Below are 24309 nucleotides of genomic sequence, written 5' to 3' on the forward strand. Positions count from 1 at the left end.
AATAAATCCGCGAACCCACGCGCGTATCGGCCGATGCCGATACAAGTAAAAAACTCAAATATCGGCCCAATATATCGGCCGGCCGATGTATCGGTCTATCCTTAATTAAAACTGCTACACAGCAATTTCCCTATTTAGTTTTGCCATATCTCATCTTGAATCCATTCCCCTTTTATTTTACTTAATTATTCAACTTTTCTTATTTATCCATTGACTCTGTGTTTGTTTCTTTTTGCTCCATATAAATATCTCAAATATTTGATTTCATAGTTCACTCATGGTCCCCAGATGATGAATCAGAGTGACTTTGAATTATTTTAAAACAGGAAATATGTGACCGTGATGTTAAGAAAAAATCCTTCACTTAACAAGAATTTGAGCCTGGTTTTACCCTTGACATCGTTTGATCTGCAAATGATGGTGAGAACTTGCAGGATAGTATGACAATCAACATGTGAGAATGTGCAATTAAAGCAAAATGAATGCTGAGGATAGAAGAGTTTTGACATCATTTTTTCAAAACCAAAGATGCTGCTTCTAGAGACACCACCTGATTTAAAGGGCAATACCAAGTCTTAGCTCCTTAGAGTATGTTTATTTTACTGCTGAACATATTCAATGCAAACATTAGAGTTTCAGATTTTTCAAAAACAGTTTTTCTACCTTCGATCCATTTATTGCTGTAGATCATTTAATTCTAAAAAGTCAATGAGCAGGCTCAAACACTGTTGTTAAGTGAAGATTTATTTGAAAAGTCTGCACTGCTTTTTCGCTTTATTTTCTGTATAATGTGACTAAAACATTATAGTATGGTTTGCAAAATGGCTAGAGTAATGTATAGTTAAGTCCATAATGTAAAATAAATGTCGTTAAAACATTCAAAATCATTGGTCTGCTTGTTTTGACTTTTTTCCTGTGTATGATGCATCATACATTTTAGGCTGTTTTCTCAGATTTAAATTCTCAACTAAACTGTCTGGTGCTTGTTAAAAGCTCAGTGTAAAGATTTCATTCACATAACTGGATTTAAATCCAAATATGTTTGAGAAAAGATTAAATCTCATACAATTTTGCTAATTTTGTCAAATCAAGAACAAAAATGTTTTTTAACCAAAATTAGAGACCAAAGCTCTAAAAAAAAGTCAGTAAAATGATTGCCGTTGAAGTCAAGAGAATGCATTTGGTGTGTGTGGTGAACAGTCTATGCTGTTATGATAAAGTGTGCATACTGGATTTGGGGCTCAGCAGTCTCTGCAGCCTGCAGACAGGCAGGCAGGTGAAGCAGCTTCCTGCCCTGAGCGCCTCTCTGTGTTAGCAGGATGTTAGCAGCGTGCAGGTAGCATGCAGCATGGATCCTGCAGCAAAACACTGCCAGCAGGAAACCCAACCGACAGGTGACGGGGCAGAGGCTGCACACATCACATTAGACGTACACCACACACACACACACCCAGAGAATGTCCATCATGAATTATGGCTGAGGTCCTGTCACTGACACCCAGCAGTCATTAGCCACGTGGCTACACACCACCGCTCCAACAAACAGACAGTGACAGACGGAAACACTGGGAACAGTCTGATCCTAAAGGAAAGAGCGAGCCGTCACCGGTTTATTTCTGTTGTGGAAGTGTTCTCTCAGCAATTTTGCCAACCTGTGACAATATCCTCATTCAAACTAAAGCCCATAAATGGATTATAAGACAATAGGCCCCCGGGCACACTCATGTACAAGTCCCCTAACCCGTCAAAGTAAGGCCTAAGACACCCAAACTGAAAAAGACGCCCAACAACAACAAACAACATGGCTGTTTGCAGTCTTTTTCTTCTCTTTGTGGTTATTTAGTGGTGATTTTGTACGGCTTTGTGGCAGTTTAGCGTCTCTTTATGGTCATTTTGTGTGTCCAAGTGGTTGTTAAGCATCTCTTTGTAGTTATTTAGTGTTTCTCCATGGTCATTTAGAGTCTCTTTGTGGCTGTTTTGTGTCTTTGTGGTCGTTAAACTCGTTTTCGTGGTTGTTTTCTGCTCTTTGTGGCTGTTTAGCATCATATTTGGATAATTTTGCCTATGTTTGTGACTTTTTTTCTTGGACAATTGTGTGTCTTTGTGGTCATTTGGCATCTCTTTGTGGTCATTTTGTGTGTCTTTGTGGTCATTTAGCATCTCTTTGTGTTTGTTTAGCATCTCTTTGTGGTCATTTAGCCTCTCTGTGTGGTCATTTAGCCTCTCTGTGTGGTCGTTTAGCCTCTCTTTGTGGTCACTTAGCTTGACTCTGTGGTCGTTTAGCTTCTCTCTATTGTCAATTAGCTATTCTTTCTGGTCGTCTAGCCTCTCTGTGTGGTCGTTTAGCCTCTCTTTGTGGTCGTTTAGCCTCTCTCGTTTAGCCTCTCTGTGTGGGAGTTTAGCGTCTCTGTTTGGGTGTTTAGCCTCTCTTTGTGGTCATTAAGCTTCTTCTTTTTGTGGTCAATTAGCTATTCTTTGTGGACGTTTAGCATCTTTTTAAGGTCGTTTAGACTCTCTTTGTGGTTGTTTAGCTTCTCTCTGTGGTCGTTTACCTTCTCTCTGTGGTCAATTAGCTATTCTTTGTGGTCGCTTAGCCTCTCTGTGTGGTTGTTTAGCCTCTCTTTGTGATCATTTAGCCTCTCTGTGTGGTTGTTTAGCCTCTCTGTGTGGTCGTTTAGCCTCTCTTTGTGGTCATTTAGCTTCTTCTTTTTGTGGTCAATTAGCTATTCTTTGTGGTCATTTAGCATCTCTTTGAGATTGTTTAGCCTGTCTTTGTGGTCATTTAGCTTGACTCTGTGGTCGTTTTGCTTCTCTCTGTGGTCAATTAGCTATTCTTTGTGGTCGTTTAGCCTCTCTGTGTGGTCGTTTAGCCTCTCTGTGTGGTCATTTAGCCTCTCTGTGTGGTTATTTCTGTCTGTGAATATAGCTTCTCTTTGTAGTTGTTTAGGACCTTTTTCTGGTCGTTTAGCCTCTATTTGAGGTCTTTTAGCTGCTCTTTGTGGTCAGTTTCTCTTTGTGGTTGTTTAGCATCTCTTTGAGGTTGTTTAGCTTCTCTTTGTGGTCAGTTTCTCTTTGTGGTTGTTTAGCATCTCTTTGAGGTCGTTTAGCTTCTCTTTGTGGTTGTTCAGGATCCCTTTGTGGTTGTTTAGCCTCTCTTTGAGGTCGTTTATCTTCTCTTTGAGGTTGTTTAGCTTCTCTTTGTGGTCATTTAGCTTCTCTTTGTGGTCATTTAGCTTCTCTTTGTGGTCGTTTTCTTCCCTTTGTGGTCGTGTAGTGTGTCTTTTTGGTCAATTTGTATCGCTTTCTGGTTATTAAATGTATTTATGCAGTTGTTCATCATATATGGTCATTTTGTGTCTCTATGTAGTTATTTTGTGTTTCTTTATGATCCGTTTAGCATCTCTGTGGTCACATTGTTTCTTTGTGGTTGTATTGTTTCTCTCTGCAGTCACAAAATGTAGTCATTTTGTATTTCTCTGTGGTTGTTTTGCATGTCTTTGTGGTTGTTTTGCCTTTCATGTCATAATGCATTTCTTTGTGGCTGTTGAGCATCTCTTGTGGTTGTTCTGTGCCTTTTTTGTAGTCATTTTCTTCTCTTTGTGGTTGTTTTATATCTCTTTGGGGTTGTTAAGCTTCTCTTTGTGGTTGTTTTGTGTATCTTTGTAGTAATTTTGCCTTCAGTGTACTTTTACTATCCTATCATTTAACATTAGAAAGAAACTGTCTCTTTGCTTAAGTATAACACCATCTCTTTTAGTCTGACTAAAAACAAATAAATGAAAAAATAAGTAAAGAAAAAGCATGGGGACAAACCGTTCTCTAACCCTCTCATTCTGCAGCAGCTATGAAACCAGGACTTAGCAGGAAGCTGAAAAAAACACCCTTCACGAGGACTGGACAAGGTCTGAACCAGAAGTAAAACACTTCTGTTCAACTGCCATGACGATGCATTCGTTAGAGCTGCTGCATTCTCTGAGGTGAGCAGAGAAACGCAGCAAGAGTCCAGTTAATGGACAAGAGTGTGTGTTTAATACACACTGATCCCCTCTTTATGGTTAATCCTCCATTAACCAGGCTTAACCTCCACACACACACACACACCCACAGACACACACACACAATCCCTTTCACATTCTCAGCCTCTTCTGACTACCCTCAACAAACTGAAGCCACATTTTTGACGACCCTTTCAGTCTACTCCTGGTTGTAAGGGTCACAAAGGCCAAAACCTCCAGGCCCTGCTGTGACCTTTGACCCTGCTGCAGGAGCTGGAACAGGGGAGGCAGAGATGTCTCTAACTTTAGGCCATGTTTTTATCAAGCTGGGGTGGGGGGATATCCATCACCTCTTAATCTGCGAAGCACTCATGTCATCAGAGAGACTAAGTGTTCATGGAGACCAATAATCCTGGTTCTAAAAGGGACGACAGCACCCTCAGCATCGAGTCCACAAAGACACACACACATATGAAACAAAACTGCTTCATGAAGGTTATGTTAAAGCAGGATTTATATTTCTTACCCCATGTGCAAACAGTTCTTATATGTGATGAAATGCAAGGGAGGAAAAGAACTTCCAAAATATTCTTGTAGTCACATCAAGTTGATATGAGCGATAACTACATCAATCACTATAACGCTAACAATGTGAGCATCCACACTGATGGATGATAATGTTTTGTAAACCGTGTCATGCTCCAGTTGTGGCGCCCTGAAAAGTTTACATGGATTTTGTCAGTGTTTCTATCATTAATCAAGACGCTCTGAATGTGATCCCAACCATATATACACACATAGGGGTGTGCCATATCATCTCATTTACGATAATACCGGTATATTTTTTAATATGTTATGAATAATTCATACTGTGATACTTGCAATATTTCAGCTTGTTGACATATTGACAGTCATACTGTTACCTACGGCAACAACAAGCATGGCTGAAAGTGAAATCATTACTGACTCCGCAGTGGTTCCAAAAAGAGGAGCAGCTTCAGTAGTGTGGAACAAACTGGGGCGTCCTGAATGTTTTATGAACAACCCCTGACTTCTCAGACTCTTTCAGTGACTTACCACTCAGAGGGAACTCATTCAGCAGCTCCTCCGACAGCAGCACAACATCCCTCCCTCTCCTCTCTCGCTGTGCACACACGGCAGTTGGTGTTGCCAAGTGATTAAATCTTTGGTAATATAAACCTACGTGCCGCTTACAGCTCAACAAAAAACTACATATATGTGAATGTGCGATCGTTACCATATCATAACAGCCTGTCACAGGTTACAGCGTGATGATAGAGGAGAAAATTTGGAGGCCAGGTCAACGCCTTGAGGTCTCTGTCACCTTCCTCAGGCCATTCATGAGCAGTTTTTGTGGTGTGGCATGGTGCATTGTCCTGCTCAGGGGCACAGCTACTGGGAAGTGGTGCTGTCATAAGGAGGGGTACCTGGTCTGCACTGCTGTTTAGGTGGGTGGAGCATGTCTGGTGGCGACCACATGAATGTCAGAACCCGAGGTTTCCCAACAGAACATTGCATTGTTACGAGATGATCAGTGTTGTTCACGTCACCTGTCAGTGGTTTTAATGTTTTGGCTGATCGGTTTTTTGCCTCACTATGGCCATTACATGTACTCACACCTGCAATTTATTCTTTTGTTGTACTGTATGTACCTTAGGATATTCATGTCTTTACTGTTTATTCTATGAATTTATTCTTTACATTACTGTGCACTGCAGACAGCTTTTAGCACTTTAGGTTCACTGAATTTTGTTATTTCAGTACATGTACTCTGCAATGACAATAAGATTAAGAGAGATTAAGAGTTTCAAATTCTCAACATTTATTTAAACAAACAGCATTTTATAATGTCATATTTCCTCTGACATCTGACAGCAGGTTATAAAACCATCTGAACCGGCAGCAATGAGGAGAGCACAAACAGATAAAACAGCTGCTGCCTTCCGCCGCGGAACGGTAAGAGCCTTTCAGCTCCAATAAAACTCTTCAACTCTTTCGACATACGCGTGCAATCAGCCTGGAGGGACAACGCTAAAAGGGACTGATGGGAAATATGAAGGTAAACAGCCGTGTGTGTCTGATTCCCTGCATCCGCTTGCTCCGTCACCTCACTCAGGAAACAACAGGAAGCAGCGCTGAGTGGGTCAAGGTTGTCAGTGTGAGAAGAGTGCGTGGGAGTTTCATTCATCCACTTGTCAAAAGGGACTGAAATCAGTGCTGAGTCCCACGAATAAAAACACACACTTGAAGCTCTACTTGTTTTTCACCAATACAGAAAAGTAAGTATTTCACAAACGGTGAGATTTTAATTGGTTTAAGAGTCATGCAAAATTACTCACTTCATATTCAAGCAATAAAAAAAGATTTCACTCTGTTTTCATGTGCTGTTACTTTCTCTTGGTCCCTCTTCTGCTGTCCTCCCAAGACGTCAGCGTCATCTCTGACCTCTTTATTCTTCGGTTCATTGTTACTTTGGCCACCCAGTTAATCTACTGTTAGATTAACTGTGAATCTTTGAGACAGAGCATGTGCTGGATGGGACCGTTTTAGATAAACCACGCTCTCAGTTAAGTAATTTATGCACTCAATACTGATTTGAACAACTCCATTTGGTGATTACTACCCCTGTAATTACTTAACTTGTTCCTCTGAATGTCAACGGTTTACTGTTGAATATATTTGTCTGGTTAAACATGGCGGTCTACAGATTAATTTTGCTACTCTTCAGTTTACTGCACTGTGCACCACACAAATCTGGTTGCAGACAGAGAGCTGTCTAGCCATGCTGACATGCAGGAACATAGTGCTCACTGCCCACCCTATGGTTTCCACTGCACTTTCAACCAGTCAGGTCGGGTGGGAGCTAGCCAGTGGTGCCGCTCATTTGGAGATTATTGCCGTTAACGCCATCCTGACCAAACAGTGCTGCTTCGGAAATGCTTGTGTCCATCCTCTGCTCTTCCCTCAAGTCGCTCCAGTGAGCATGCAGCTCAATTTTGAGCCTCAAACCCCTTGTAAGCTCTGTAAGCACCGTTAGCAGTGTAAGTACAGCTAGTGATGCTAACATAGTTAACAATGCTAAATGGTTTTGAAATGCAGTGCTAACACTTACTGAGCCAGTGGAGTGCCAGACCAAACACAAGGCCTCTTGTATTTCACTTCATTTTGTGTTTGTTTTTTTTCCTTAAAAATTAACTGGGTAGTTACCGGTTAATGGGTGTTTGGCTATTGAAAGAAAGTGACAACCTTACTTATTCCCTTCAATTTATAATTTCTGTCCCCAAACATGCTCATTTATTTAAAAACCTTAATTCAACTACTCCACAAAAACATCTTATTTCACACAAAACTGGGTTCTAAAAACCTTATCTCACTGAAACAAGTGAAAAAAATCAGCCGGTGCCTTTAAAACTTTTCAACATTTTTTCTCACAGAAATAAACTTGTTTCAAGAATTTTCTAGAAATTATGTCTCCTACAAAAAGACAGAATAAGACAGGTAACTGCAGAAGAAGCGACAATGCTAACATGCTGATATTAATCAGGCTTAATATTTACCATGTTCACCATCTTAGTTTAGCAGGTTAGCATGCCAACAACTGCTAATTAGCAGTAAACACAGCATACAACTTGGGCTAATGGGAAATAGTCATTCATTTTACAGGTATTGGGTCATACACAAAGTATAAAACGAAGTAAAAATTTGACATGATGATGTCATTAGATGAAAGTCAGAGGATCACCAAAGTCAGTAGGATTCATCCTCTGGGGAACATGAATGCGTGAGCAAAATTTCATGGCAATTCAATAATCGATGAGATATTTTAGTCTGGATCAAGATGCCTTAAAAAAGCACAGGGGATTGAACTATAGTGCCTCTCTCTACCCGCTGACCTACAGAAGAAGACAAGAGATTGCCTTTTCGGTGTTACGGCAGCACTGTCAGATGATACACACTGAATAAATCACTGCCCTCCACAAACACACACACCAACACGCACACACAAACACGCACACAAAGTGTTTTATGTTCTACATCTGTCACTGTGAGCACAACAACATCCTCCCTCCTCAGATACTGTTCTGTGTGTGTGTTAGTGTGTGTGTGTGTTAAAATGACCTCAGTGTTTCCTCTGGATTCATTCAGTAGCAGCACACAGACAAAAACTCCACCGGTTCAGAGTTACAGAGGCTGTGTGTTTTCAGAAATGTGACCGCACTGGTTTGAGCTGTGATGTTTTAATTGATAAAGTTTAGTGTGAAAGATCAAAAAAACAGGTTAACACATTTAGTGGCACTACAGACACACAAACCCTGACATCATGCTGGCAAAAATAAAAACCACTGTTTTCCTTTAAGGTCGCTGTTATGATGAAGTATTGCAACCGTCAGTTGAACCAATACTTGGAGGCAGAACAGGGAACCAAAACTAAAAACACATCTTCTGCTCGAAAAATCACATAGGAAGAACACAACTGCTCTGCAAACTCCAGCTGAAGGAAAGACAAGTCCACCCTGTTCAAATCCACCTCTGCTCCATCTGTTCATCTTTTCATTGAGTTTAACTGAGAAATAAAAGATGTTCCCAACATGTTTGACACCAACTCGGGAAACTCTGATGTAAAGTCAAAGCAAAACACACTACAGAAATATTTTAATTAGATCAACATTACTGATTTTAATAGTTTGTGACCAGCACACTAAAGTCTCTCTACAACAGATAAAGATGTGTGAACCTCTCAGGTCTATATATATATATACTAACATATACTTCCTTCCTCATAAAACAGCACTGAATATTTTGGTTTGCTAGCTTGCCTTCCTTTTTCCTCTCCACCTTTCTTGGCACACTGTGTCTTTGACTGCTACCATCACCATCTGTCTGGTGGTCAAAAACGTAACGTCTTTAACTCTTCTTGATCTAACAAACAAATAATGGAGAAGCCTCCATCCATGTCACATTATTTTCTATTTCGCCTAGAAGACAGATTTTTCTTAAATGTAAAAACTTTTAAAACTTCAAAAAAGATTTCTGCAGTTTCCATTTTTAAATGATTTTATAAAGAAACGTTTATTGTTATTTGAATTAAGTTAATGATTAAAAAACAATTTAACTTTAGTGGACACCCGATTAAAAAAAGTAATTTCTTAATCAGAAAAAAAGTTCTCCTAATTGCTGACCTCATCATGAGATACTCTGGATAAAAATAAAAAATGATAGTGATAATAAAATGCAAAAGTAAAGAACTGAACTGAAGCCTGTGAGGTCAGACTGAACTATTGATGTAGGAAGTGATGACCTCACCCACTCACTGTGACCTCAGAGGTCACATAGTCAACCACAGGAAGACAGCCGTCTAAAACACCAGTACTCACAGAGTTACAGAGAAACACACACACACACACACACACACACACACACATACACCACAATGAATACTTTTACTTTTCAGACTTGGAGTACATTTAGATGAATACTTACATACTTTTACTTTAGTGAAGAATAATGCATGACTGTTACTTGTCGTGGAAAATGTTACCAGTGTAGTGTTAGTACTTTTACTTGAGTACAGGATCTGAATACTTTTTCCACCACTGGCACACTCGTCTAATTTCTTATGTTGAGAATTTTTTTGTCCAGAATACAACAGGATGAGAAAGCTTAACATGAATCTGGTAATAGTTTTACTTTTTTTAATGAAAGATTAGGTTTTGATTATAAGAAACAAATTTGTAAAGAAAACTCTGGTAGTGTTTCTACTTTTTAAAAAACAAAACATACTTTTTTCAACACTCATTACGTTCATGACACATTAAATTCAAGGTTCCGCAGCAGAGACTCCTGGTGACCCGTTTAAATGATGTCACCTCACATCACAATGTGGATGCAAATAAGTGTTAGATGTCCGTGTTAGATTCGACCCGTCACACGCAGCAAAGTTAATATTAAGACCCAGACCTATTTCCTGTTCTTGATTAGATCCCATCAGTGAGACGGAAACTAACCCACTTCCTGTTTCTTATCAGATCGACAGGTACAGTAAGAGCAGGTGAAGCAGGTCATTTATATTTTGACATTCAAGTGCTGCGTGCCAGCGTGTCGGTTGGATGTATTTCAAATGTGACTTCTACACTGCTGCGATTCAAAATTGCAAAGACTGTTTGTCCTTGACCCTTATTTTCTCAAAGGTAGTGGAGAAAAACCTGCCAGTGGAGGAAAATCATTTCAATCTTTCTTCTGAAACAACCCAATCTCCAGATAAATAAATGCTGGCATTGTACATTTCTGCAAACCACAGATAGATTACATTTGTGTTATAATGTAGCGGATATGTTGAATCATTACATTTCAGCAACACTACATGTTTGCTAGGTTAGGGCACAAAAGTCACTTGGTTATAGTTAGAAAAAGAGACATGTTTTGGCTTAAAATGCTTGGGTTAAAAGGCAAAATCCCAACTGGAAAGGCAGCAATGTTTCGGTAAAAAACAGATGCTTTTGGTGGCACAGTATCGGCTAATTTCACAACACTATCCCCAGCTGAAGCAGAGCGACAGGTTACTAATAAACACCCACTTTTGGTGTCTAAAAAGCCGCTTCTAACACACTGACAGGTCGCTGAAACACACCCACGTTTGGTGGTTGAAAAGCGCCGAAAACACAGTGATAGGTTGCTAATACACACCTGTGTTTGGTGGCTTAAAAGCCGCTAGAAATAGCTAGGGTCACTACAAAGCACCCATGTTTGGTGACTTAAAAGCCACTGAAAACAAAAGCCCTTTTTAGATAGGAATTATACAAATTTGCAGGAAAGCCCAATCAGTCTTTTTTCAGCACTGGCAGTATAGAAACAAAATCGGGGAGTGCAGCAAAATGCCGCCTACCTACTTTTGAATACAGAATGCGCCTTTTTCGGGGGAAATGGGGGGCGTGAGCAAGTAACAAAACGTGTAGCTCAGTGTGTGATGTAAACAGTTACGAGTGAGGGAAGCCGCAGTTGGTCAGTCCTTCGGCGATTCTCTCGTAAGTCGGCCCATTCCTCACCGTTCCTGTCATCTGATGGTTAATGGCCTCTTCGTTGGCGAGGACAAGGAGGGTGCGCAATTCCTTGTCTCCCCAGTTGCTCATCTTTACAGTGTCTGTCAGGTTTGCGTTTCACTCTTGCTACTAGCTGCTCGCTAATTCCTGCTATCAGCTGTTTCCTGTTTATCCACCGCCAGTGGGTTGCACGTGCGGCGTCATCAACAGCTCCTCCCACAAGTCATCAACAGCCCCTCCCGTGGCGGAAGGGCACCTCGTTCGTTTTAAACCAAAAGGGTTCCTCCAATATGTCTATGTTTGGTGGCAACAAAGCCACTGGAAATGCAGCGATGACTAAAGAACAAGTAGTTTTGTAATTTTTTTTGGTCTCTAACAGTGGTCTGTAGTGGTCTGCAGCTTGGCAACTGTCAGACCTTGGTGCCACGCCATCTATCCCCTCCATATCCCCGTCACAAAGTCAGCTCATATACATGTAATCAGAACTATACACATTGGAAACTTTGACATGCTACGTACAAACGTATGTACAAATTTAACATTTCCATGGTTTGCAGGAATAAACAAGGTAATTTAAATCTTAATGTATCTTTATGCAATTTGTTATAGTTTGTTTGGGTTTATGGTTTTATGAGTGAATTCATGTATTGTTTAGCTAACAGAATAACTCCATCATTCCTCTCACTAGAGGAAATAAAATTAGTTTTTGACACAAACATACTGTGGCATAAAATTACTGGTTTGGAGGGAAGTTTGGGGAATTTCATTCATTTGTAAATGTAAGTAAATATAGTTCAAAGTTTCCTGTAACTGCTTATATCGGCCATCAGAGCGACTGCAGCTTGAGACTCGTTAAGACTTTGTAAATGATTATTCACTCATTCACCCATGAGATCCTTGACCGTGTAGAGGAGTGAGAGCAGGACACAGAACTTAAAGAGACAAAAAGTGATTTTATAACACAATTTAGTTTCAGACAGCAGATGTGTGTGATGTTCAGGATCATTTGGAAACTTGGTGCTTTTCTGAGATTTTTTTTCTGTCGTAATGAGGCGATAAATGGAAAAGATAAGCTGGGATTTTAAAAAGTTAAAAGAGAGGGAGGTGAAAGTCAGACAGATGCTGTTAATGGATGTTAATTCAACTTCTTATATAAAGAAAATAAAAGACCGGATTAAACCTGCTCACTTAACATTAAATTACATATTAAAACTCTTAACACCACCTGCACCTGTTTCCTCCTTTTGTCCTTTTTATTTATTTTTTAATTATATTTTTGTCATCGTCATTAACATAGTCCAGTTTCATACATCCTCAGTGGTTTTAAGTATGATTAAAAATAGTTTTATCCCCATCTTTTTGTTATTCACTTTTTCTCTGCAGATTATTTAACATTTACTGCACTAAAGAAGACGATTGAAGTTATATCTTATCTGACCTTTTGAAAAACATCCTAATCAACACAGAAACATATATTTTATTAATACTGAACGCACTGAGAGTAAATAAAAATATGGAAGAAAAAGGAATTTGATCAGTCGTCAAATGTAATAAAGAAGTTGAAAACAAACAGGGCACTTTACTGTTGTTTTTTTTCCACTAATTGTGCAGTAAAATCCAGCTTCCAAATCAGTTGTTCTATTCAATTCCCAATCCTTTTAAAGGATGTTTTAACCACATATTGATTAGGGCTTGTATGTATTAGGGATGTTTCTGATGTCTAAATTCCCTGACATTTAAACAAAGTTTAAACTTAGAGTAGTCACCTGGTCTAAAAGTAAGAAAATACTCACAACACATTTTAATCTATAAGGGTATGCACTGTCTGAAAAATACTGTGTATATTATGAGAGCATTTAAAAATCATTAATCACATTTTTCAATGACCAAATGGTATTTTACAGTTCTGAAATGTATGGCACTTTGCGAGTGGCAACATTTAACCAACTAGTCAACTAATAGCGCACATCCCTGGTATGTAAACCTCTCAGACGTAAATCTCAGTCCGAAATGTTTCTACACTAATGCCATAATATTGCTTTTATTCTTATAATAAACAACAATGTTCAATTCATAACAACAAGGTTCAATTCATACACCCTAACACGCCTAACTAAGATGGTGAACATGGTTAACATTCTACCTGCTAAACATCAGCATGTTAAAATAGCTACTGTGAGCATGTTAGCATGCTGATGTTACATAATATAAAGCTTTGATTATTGATGTAATGCTGCCATGATACGTCACCTTTTGAGGTCTACCATTGGCTGATTCAGAGATTGAATTTTGGAAGGATATTATTGTAGTTCTTATTTTACAACACGCAGCCTTCACTCACTGAAGAGTCACTATTAGAAACTGCTTAATGTTGAAAAAAGTCACAGTCTAGGACAATCTACAAACATTTCTTATACATTTTAAACACACCAGCCCTGGTAGTTATTTAGTAAATCGGTCAGAGAGAGGGCGAGAGAAACATGGAGACAGATAGAAACCCATTTACCGTGTGTCCTTGAAAATCAAGCAGGATGGCAGGTACATGCTAATGGATGCTTTTGACTGAAAACCTCACACCTCCATTAAAGTCAGGTCCAGAGAAAGCAAGCAAAAAGTTCAGCCTGAATAATGTGGGTGTAACTTTTCCTCTTAATTCATTCATTTGCACTATTTTATCTCAGCTCATGAACAAAGTGAATTACTGATTAATTTCCTTTTAAAAACAACAATATTTAGCTCCAGTCTTGACTTAGCTAAACAATACTGGTGACCTTTATGGTATGGGTATGTATATCTATTGGTGACTACTGATGTTGTGATGAAATGACGTTGTGATTATGCTGCAAACCAGATCCCTCACAGTGACAATTAAACATTATCTATGTTTATAAAAAGTTCTGTAAGCGTGTCGAGCATCCATACAGCAACACTGACATCTCTTTCTCTCTTTCTGCCACCATCATTCACCTCTCTACCTGAACCACCATCTGGCCTTGGTAGCCATGGAAACCAGTGGAGTAGAGGACGGAGAGAGATGATGCTGTTTTTATGCTTTAACTGATGGTTCAGGAGCACATGGAATATGTGATTCATATTGTTTATCATTGTATTATTTGTTTTATTGATCTTAAATGTATGTCTTTTTGTAACTTTTTACACTGATTATTTGCACATTTTTAGATCTCCTTAATCATTTATTCCCATCTTAAAATGTAATTTGATTAAATACTGAACCTCTATAATATGGGCAATAACTTGCTTCTGTACCCAGATATTTTGTTCACAGTGTAACACTTTTACTTTATATTACATAGTTAGATTTGTCTGAGAGAAATCACAAGCTTGAATGGAAACTATCTGGGGATCTGAGGTAAAGTAACATTACAAAACATTATTACAACATGCATTAGTTACTGTTATTTCACCATTTAAAAGGAGAACACATTTCTCACTGGATAATCAAACGTTTTAGGCTCACAAAATTAGAGATGTACCGAAACCACTTTTTCCTTCCCGATACCGATTCCGATCCCTTAAACCTTAGGTATCTGCCGATACCGAGTACCGATCCGACACCAGCACGTAAAATAAAAATGGATGGGATATGAATCGTTGTATGTCTCAACTCCTAAAACTCTATGTAAAATATTAAGAAATGAATACATAATAGTAGACTGAGTGCCATAAAACTTTTTTCTTATTAATATTATCTAGTGTTGACACAGATCAAGACACAGGTTAAAGTGCAGCCACACAATTTGGTAAAAAAGAGGCTACAGTAGAATGCTTTTTAAACTCCGCTCCTTTTCCATTTCGTTTGCCTGTAGCATGCGTATGTGTAATGACATGAGGCATTACGTGGTATCGGATTGGTCATAGGCTGTATTCGCCGATACCCGATACCGCATTTTAGGTAGTATCCGAGGCATTTCCGATACTGGTATCGGTATCAGTACAACTCTACACAAAATAATGAATCACACCAATACACTTTTTGAAGGTTTGTACAATAATGTTGAAAATTTGCAAATTTAAAGAAAAAAAAATATCTATAAAAAGATAAATTGCATAAGTAGTTGAAACATATGAAATTTAAAAAAAAAAAATCGATTTTATCTAGTGTCAACATTTTTAATTTTATTCTGCCAGCTTTGAAATGTTTTACTTGTTGTCAACACACCTTAAAAAAAAAAAAAAAAAAAATCACAACAATCCTTAAAATGGGAAAAGCTTACTGAGAATATATTATCTATATATTCTATATATTGTTTAAAGACAAAAGGTCTGTAATAAAGCTGCATTCATTGATTTTGGCCACCTGAGGAAGTGTCAGACACACTGTCCTGATGTTATCACTTTATACAGCTGTTCCAGCTAACGTGTTAGCAAACTGCTGTGTGCTTGTGCATGTGTATGCACGGTGTGGTCAGTGTGGCAACCTACAGGGAAGGGGAACTTCCCTACATCCTTACCTCCCCCACCCCCCCGTCTTATTACACACACACATACATTGCAGTGGAGAGATGATGTAACAGCAGTAAATCAGACCTGACGCTTCTATCCACCCACAGACAAACCTCGCGGCTCCATGATGTGGACACAAAAGCAGGAAAAATAAAATTCCAGTGATGATGTCACTTTGTAGGCAAACTAAACTGGAATCCAGTTCCACCGTGACCTCCTGCTGGAAGTTCCTACTCGGGTTTCTGCTCCGAGTCTTAGATCGGTTCAGAAAACAAGTAGGTGTACACACATATTAAGCGCGACATCATGTCCAAACGTGTATTACGTTATTTCTCTGTTTCCACTACACTTTAGAGAAAACGACTCCAGTACAGCTTTGGTTGATAATTACTCCTATAAAGACTTTGAATAAAGAACACATGCTAAGTTTATAAAATACAACATATTGCAGCATTTCCCCAAAATCAGCTGTCTTGATAAGGACTAGGAGGAGGCTTTGGCTTTCTGTCAGACATTGTACAGTTCTTGAAAGTGCGTCTTGCTGCAACTTGCCATGCTACAACAACAAGATTCAGAGACACAGTAATTGAACTTTACAACATGATTAAAGGACTTTTTTTCAAACGTTAAATTCATTTCCTAATATCTATATCCATTATTTACTTAATATAAAAAAATGAACTCAATAATACCTTATTGATAGGCAAAGCGAGCTGGGCTACCCCCACCATGTTAAGGTTAGGGGAAACACTGCATTGTTAAAGGTTAAACCAGTGGTTCTCAACCTTTTTGGCAAGATTGGGAAGTTAATTTTTAAACAAAATCTCCAAACATTCTCTGGTTGCAGCTCCTTAAATATGAGGACGGGCTTCCTTCTCTGTTTTTTTATATCTTTATAAACTGAATATCTTTGAGTTTTGGACATTTAAAGATGATCTCTGACTTTTTTCACAATTTATTGACATTTTACAGATCAAACGATTCATTGTAAATGAAGAAAATACTCCTTAGATTAATCAGTTATGAAAACTAGAATTACTGCCTTATAATTGTATGCCTCTGCACTCCATTCAAGTTACAGTTACATTTTACATCCATGTCTGTGAAAACATGGATGCCCCACACACACCTTCCCCGCAGCAGCACAGAAGATCTATACAATCAGCAGTTTTAAGGTGGGCACCTGAGATCAGGGTCACCAGTTCAGTATCTGACCAAATGTCTCCCCTTCTGTTCCTGAGATATGACGTTGAGTAATGGCCAGAAAAGTATTTTATGCATAATATTATGATGTCACATTGAAGCTTACCTTTGACCTTTTGGATGTATAATGTCATCACTTCATCATTATATCCATTAGACATGCAGATTTGTTATAATTAGTGTGTAAATTAGTGCGGTTTGGCAAAAAACTTAATTCTAAGCAATAACATTGTTGGGTCCATGTGAACATTTGTGCCACATTTGAAGAAATTCCCTCAAGGCATTCTTGAGATATCACGTTTACAAGAATGAAATGGATGAGGTCACAGTGACCTTTGACCTTTGACCACCAAATTCTAATCAGTTCTTCTTTGAGTCAAACTGGACAGTTGTTCCAAATTTGAAGAAATTCCATCACTGTGTCTTTGAGATATCATGTTTACAAGGTGGATGCAAGGTCACAGTGACCCTTGACCTCTGACCACCAAATTCTAATCAGTTCATCGTTGAGTCCAGTAAATGTTTTTGCCAAATTGCCAAAGGTGTTTTCAAGATGTTGCATTCACGAAAATGAGACAAACACAAGGTCACAGTGTCTTTAGACCACCAAAATCTATCGAGGTCATCCTTGAGGCCAAGTGGACAGATGTGCCAAATTTGAAGAACTTCCCTACAAGGTGTTCTTGGGATATTACATTAAAGAGAATGGGACAGACGGACAACCTGAAAACATAACACCTCCAACCATGGCTATCTCTGGCACGGAGGTATGTGTTAGCTGCAGCCCTATTTGAGATGAACCTTCACATGTGCAACAGCCAATCAAAATGCTGGTATTCCATCACATGACTTTCACTCACCACACACTAATACTACAATCATGACTACTTGCCCAGAAGCAGCCACCACACCTGAGTGTCACAGTTCCTCTATCGACAACAAGACGCTGGACTGTAGTACATAGATGAATTGAAGTGAACAGGAAAACCCCAAATTCTCAGTTAGGTTTCACCACCTGAAGTCCAGCTCTCAGATAATTTCACTTCTTCTAAAATGAATCTTCATTTGAATTTTAGACATCTCTGTTCCGTGAAATAGATTTGATGATTAAACCTGCCAAGTTTATCAATGAGACAGTTTACTTTCATCATACACAGTAAAACAGACTGACCGCCCTGCTGCTACTACAACACACAACCCACAGCTATGAAACAGGAAGTGAAGAGCATTGGCACAGCAAAACCAACCAGAAAGTGACATTCCCTTTAAAATGACTATTCCTCTGCCAGGGAAAAGAGACAACAAGTGAAAGTACAGTGTGTGACACCAAAAGTGTCCCAATAATCAGTCAATGAATCAATGTAACAGCCAAAGGGGTTAACCAGAAGTATGAGGGGCACAATCTTTCTGTTGCAATGCACTGCAAAGCAGATGAACCTCTTTGGTTTGCTGCAAAGTGTGTGTTGTGTGTTGTGTGTTGTGTGTGTGTGTGTGTGTGTTGGTGGAGGGCTGAGAAATGCATTTAGAGCAGTGAACGCAGGTGGTGTGTTCAGTGTGAGAAGTGAAAACCAGTAGATGGCGAGAGATAAAAATGGAGCTGAGAGCAGCTGCCTGAACTACATGTTTAAGGAAAGGTTAGACCAGGTTTAACAAAACTCTGCGTCCAACACACAGTTAACTGGTCAGTGTGAATCTTAAACAAACAGATCACACACCTGAAAAAAAGTATTCATTTACACATAATTCTGACTTTGAGATCTCGTAACTCTAACATCTTTTCTCGTAGTTTCGAGATGTTAAGTCATACTGCCTTTGCAGTAACTCGTCACAACTACAAAATGGTAAACCCCTCTATGTACACACATTTCATTTACAAATAAAAAAACAAATTTGTGATGTGTTGTGGTAGCTAAGGCCCAGACAGTCTTCCATTTAAAGTGGCAAAACTAATTCATTCTGAAGGTATCAATCAGTGAAAGTAAAGCTGCACAAATTTTTCACATCACAAGTTTTATTTGGGGAAATTTTGACACAAATTTGTGATGTTCAGCAATAATAAGCTGTCTTGACAAGTCTGACAAAATGAAGAAAGATATTCTAGCTCTAGCTGTATCGCACCCAAGCGGCAACCTCCGGGCTGAAAAACAAAGCCAATGTGGAAGTCCCAAAACTGCAGTTCCATGAATGGCCACTTGAGGCTGGCTCCAAAAGCCAGTCAATCCTCAGAGAGCCCCATGTTAAAATGCCCAACTGTACAGCTGAATTAAACATGTTTACAGCCTGGTACAAAAACAGTTTGGGCTCTATAGCTTATTTCAACATTCATGACACTTGTACAGGTGGTACGTTTTTATATAACTCACCCTTTAAAATGTTATCAAGGCTTAAAGTTGCGCAGAATTAAGGGCATGACCACTTTGAGTGACATACTATCTGCTAGGTGTCACCTCAGTTAATTCAAGGCAGCTACTTTTCGTAGTGGCCAAACTTGGAATTACTACTTCTGGGTCCTTCATGTGATGCCATGGGGCCAAGAAGACTTTTCTCCATAGACTTTCATTGGGAAACAGACTTCTGTAAATCAGTGGATACAACCCCTGCGAGTTAACTTGTTCCACTGTCAGGATTTGATCTATTCGGTCCGATAACATTGGGGACTACTACAAGAGCCCCAAGATCAAATCATTTCATCCCCGTTAAAGTTAACAGAGCAGTAAGCCGGAAGTAGCCAGCTCGACCAGCAGGAGTCTCTAGTGTGCTAACTCTATGGGCCCAATGATGCAAAAGCAGCACCAATCATCCAGGTAATTTAATACCATAGAAACAGAGCTTTTTTGTGTCGTTGCGCAATTGTGCAACTTTCATCGGAATGAATGGGGTCTTGCCTTCAATGTTGTATCCACATCTCTTAATACATCCATGCACTCAACCACCCTCACCTCTCCACAGCTCCACCCTCTCACCCAAATATGGTCACTTCTGGCTCCGAAAAATCCAAGAAGGCAATGGCCAAAATGCCAAAATTGAGGCTTCAAAATAGGAGTCCGCAAACCTATGGGTGATGTCATGGTGGCTACAGCCATTATTTTTATACATTGTATGGTGGCACCATCATGTTTTATTTAGAGTATAAAGTGCTCAACAAAAGAGAAATGTTTTGCAAACAGTTACGAGAAAAGACCTGAACGCATCAGTACATCCTTATAGTAAACTGTGTGAACTTCCTGTCACATTAGGGTCCGATGCAAAAAGTATTTTTCCCCCTTCAGTAGCTTTATCAAATAAATGATGTATAATCCTGAAAATAAAATGCCTAAGAGGAAGTAAATGTCTCATTAAAGAGAAAACAGACAACAGCTTAGAGAGCTGACTGTGACTGACCGGCAATGACATACTCCCAGCTGGCTAGCCTGTTAACAGTTAGCTCGCTAGCTGCAGTTGTTTACCAACACACCTACAACTTGTCACCACGTCACCGCATGTCAAGAACCACTTTCTTCTCATTTTGGGCAAAAAAAATACAAACTTTTAAGGTATTTTTTTTGTAGCACGAAAAGGAAATCTCATCGCTAAAGCATAGGACACCCAAACTATTTCCTCGTGACATCAGAGATCAGAGGACCAGTAAATAAAATGTGTTAAATGTACCTTCTGATCCACGATGGAGCAGACAAGCTCCCGGACAGCAGACAGCGAGTGGTCTCCAGGGTCAAGGGTGACTGTCTCCCTGGTGAGTCCGATCTGAAGCAAGAAGGAGACTCCATGGATGGAGGATCCTCGCGAGTTCGTGGGGCTGGGGGCAGTCTGGCTGCCGTTGGACAGCCGGCTGCAAAGGGTGGCCGGTGGGCTCGGGGATGGCGATGGGGTGGGCGGGGCAGCGTGCTGAGGGAGGACGGGGAAAGACCGCGGTGAAGCCAGGGGCGGGGGCGGGCTGTTGTCGGCCGACATTGGCTCTGCTATCTGTGACGTCGTCCGGGCAGGAGAAAGGCGGTGAAGGTGAACGACATCCAAAAAACGCTTTTGTTTGTTCGTCAGCCTAGCGTTTTCTGCCCTCTCTCACATTTCTCACCACTAAAATCCAACGAGAAAGGTTTCCTCTCACTGACGGGCATCTCTGAGTTAGAAACAAACTGAAAAATCTGTGGAGTGAAAGCTCAGGATCCTCGGAAGTTTAATTTTAAATCCTCAGGCCTCCGGCTGGGTGACACTGTTGATAGCGCAGTAGTTTCACTGGCAGCATCTGTTGAAAATAAAAGACGACACATTAATGAATTATTCCCATTGTTTTAACTCTCCCTATCTAAAAATGTGTTATTACTGTCTCTTTCCTTTAACACAAAGTAGTTTGGCATTCCTGTATTAACTTTTAAAATAATAAGATAAAAACAATACATACACTCACAATTAATTCACCAACACAAAAGATCCCTCTGGACATTGTTAGGGGTTAAAAAATGCCATGAAGTGTAGTAAGATCATTAAAAACTCATGGAAATATCATGAATATTGTCAAGATTAATATCAAAATACCACCCAGCCTCACCTCAGTTTAAAACACCTTTAGATCTTTGTTGAATGAATGCCTGACTGCAAAAGTTCAATGCAACTGAACCTTAAAAATCACCAATGGCAATGTCCAAAATCCAGCATCAATTGTGCTCTAGCTTTTTTAGGTTAAATTTAACATAGGCTTTCGCTTCTAGGTTACTGCAAGAACTATATCCCATCATAGCATCATACTGAAATAGTGTCACATATCATAATAGGTATTATGCCAAAAAATCTGCATCATGTTTTTTGCTAAGTAGGGTTACAAAGACTTTTCCTTACTGTTAAGGTGCAAAATAATGAGCAAAGTAAGACAAAGAAAAAGCCAGTGCTGCTAAAAATAAAGTTAAGCCACAAATAGAAAATTGAAAATAAAAAATTACACTAAAATATGTAAAATAAAGGCAGTTTTTAAAAGTTTAAAGAGACATAAAGTGTTTGAAACAAATAAGAGGAAGTGTGCAAATGCTTTAAGTAAGAAGTGTATACAATATGTGCATTGTACACAGATAATAATTAAACTGTATTTGTTAATATAATGACTCAGATGTGAAGGCTTTAGCTTATGTACAGCGTGCAGACTTTATTCCACAACATTATAGTTAGTTTGTGAAACTGCTGCAAAACAAACTAAAAACCCCAGGTCAACCAAAATTACCAAAATATAGAGAAATAAAGCTAGTGTGAGCTCACCTGGACCACCTGGAACTGGATATTTTAATTTAATTACATTTTTGTACAGTGAAAATGATATATAGTGCAACAAGTGTGAAGGAAATTTTGAAATATTAATTCAATAACACACATTAATATGTATTTGATTGAATACAATGAACATAAATGCAACTTTTAAACCCCGTGACCTTTACTTCACACTTAACACTTCATTGTTGTAAGGTTATTCATGTGTCTTCATGACACATTTGTTTTCAATAGGAGCAACACATGTAACCAAATTATATTAACAACAACAATAATAACAATAATAATTTTCACATTTGTATTTTCTTTCATTGTGGTGAGATGTTAAAACAACAGAGTAGAGCTGAATAAAGTTTTACCTCACAGAACAGGGCGGTTTTTCCGCTTCCATCGGCGAACAAACGGAGAGGGAAAATGTGTGTTAAACTCCAGCTCGCACCGCTACACGGCTCAGTTTAACCGACACAGTCCCGGTTCTTGTCCGCTGTACTCGGTCCACCGGGTCAGGGAGGGAGAAGTAAAGTAGGAAGGTTTAACCGTCAGAGTTTTTCTTCCTGTCTCGTTTCTTTCCAAACTTTCCTGCGGACACACAGAGAGGATCCAGACCGAGCAGCTCCAGCTTCATGCGGATCTGATTATCACAGCGACGAGCTCACAACAAACTGCCCTCACACCGGGGAGGAGCAGCGGCAGGCAGAGCTCTCACTCTGACCGAGTTTCCAGAAACCGGAAAACCCAAGTCTCTGAAACCAAACGGAACAAGCTAGCTAAAATGAAAACTGGCTGCGAAACTGTAAAATATGTGTATGAAATCGACCAGGAATTATTATTGGCTCCTGTTTTACGAAACAATAAAGAAATTAAATAGTATGAACAAGTTTCAACTCAACTTTTTTGCTTGAATGTCAGTTTAGCTAGCTAGCTAGCTAGCTAGCTTTCATTAGGTTATGTTCAAGTCACAGCCAAGGTAACTATATTATTATATTATATTATATTATATTATATTATATTATATTATATTATATTATATTATGCTTTTATAGTTTCCTGGGCCACAGCTAATGCAAGCTAACATTTAGCTAATAGTCAGCTAACACTAGCCCCAAGTCAGAGCTAGATAGTCTTCACAGCGTCTTTGAAGTTATTTGCAGAAACCTCAAACTCTGATATACATTTAGATTAACACATAGTCAGCTTCAAAATAAAAATTTGTAACCTTTAGCCTGTCACAAGTTATAAGTTAACTTCTCTCTAATCTAAACAGAGATAGTAGCAATAAAAGAACAAAACATGAAATTATCTTAAACATTTGTTTGCCACAGAGCTTATTTTCAGCAAGACTCCAAACTCCAAATCCCATAGGCTTTTAAAGAGGGAACCAGTGCGATGCTAATTTAGGCGTTGACCTACGAAAAAAACATCACCCTTGGGGCACTCTAGTCTTCTGGGATTCCTGAAATACCTTTGAGGACTGTTAAATATTTAAAAATATGTTTTATTTTGTTTTATTCGATTTTATTCTTTCCTTGTTTGTTTGTTTTTTTGTTTGTTTTTAAAATGGATGCTAGCACTTTGACTGGAATGTGGGTTTGTGGGTTAGCGTAATGTCAGCTAACACAGATGAAGGCTAATTAAGATGACAAATGCTTAAAAAAGTTAAAGGACAACTTAGGTATTTTTCAACCTGGGCCCTATTTCCCCATGTGTATGTGTGCGTATGATTCATGGGTACCACTCGTTCTAAAATTGGTTCAGTATTGAGCCGCGAAACGAGCTAAAACGGTAATGGGGGCAAATGCGTCCAGTATAAAAGTGCTTTTTTTCGCCACTGACCAGTTCAGATCACCAGTGCTATCTCTGTAGATAGCATATTGTAGCGGCCCTGGGGCAGTGGTGAGTGTGAATGAGTGGAGTCAGCTGTCAGTCAGTGTTGGAGGTACTGTAAATGAGTATGTGTGTGTGAAGTGTGTGTTACGCTAGAAGAGTCAGAGGACGGAGTCTTTTACGTGCTACCCCCTGGAGTGTTACCAGAGTTTTTGGAGTGCCCAAATAAACGGGCCTTTTTCCCGAACGCAAGAACAGGATGTCGCGCAACACCCCGTACAGCTTTCATAGGCTGCCTTTGTCAGATGGCGAGATGCTAAAGCTGTGGCTAGTTGTGCTACAAATTGATGCTAACACTCCTCTCCAGACACTGCGCCTTGCAGACCATCGCGTCTGCAGTGCTCACTTCTCCCAAGATGACTACTGCCAGCCGAAGAAGAGAAGACATCCAATCCCGAAACACCTTCCTCAAGAAAACAGCTGTCCCACGAGTAGAGAGAGCTACAGACACAGTG

At 39.3% G+C, this 24309-nt stretch overlaps 1 protein-coding gene across 1 annotated transcript in view; it reads right to left on the minus strand.

Annotated features, from left to right (window-relative positions):
* Positions 1-22625, minus strand: part of LOC126398685 (serine/threonine-protein kinase D3-like) — a 57962-nt gene extending 35337 nt beyond the window's left edge. The window contains exons 1-2 of the mRNA XM_050058230.1: positions 22330-22625; positions 20369-20960 (exon numbers count right to left, since the gene is read on the minus strand). Coding sequence (XP_049914187.1) covers positions 20369-20668 — 300 coding nt within the window. The 5' untranslated portion in view covers positions 20669-20960; positions 22330-22625. The remainder of the gene's footprint in view (positions 1-20368; positions 20961-22329) is intronic.
* Between the last annotated feature and the right edge of the window lie 1684 nt (positions 22626-24309).

This window comes from Epinephelus moara, chromosome 12 (genome assembly GCF_006386435.1).
Source record: "Epinephelus moara isolate mb chromosome 12, YSFRI_EMoa_1.0, whole genome shotgun sequence".
Taxonomy (NCBI): Eukaryota; Metazoa; Chordata; class Actinopteri; order Perciformes; family Serranidae; genus Epinephelus; species Epinephelus moara.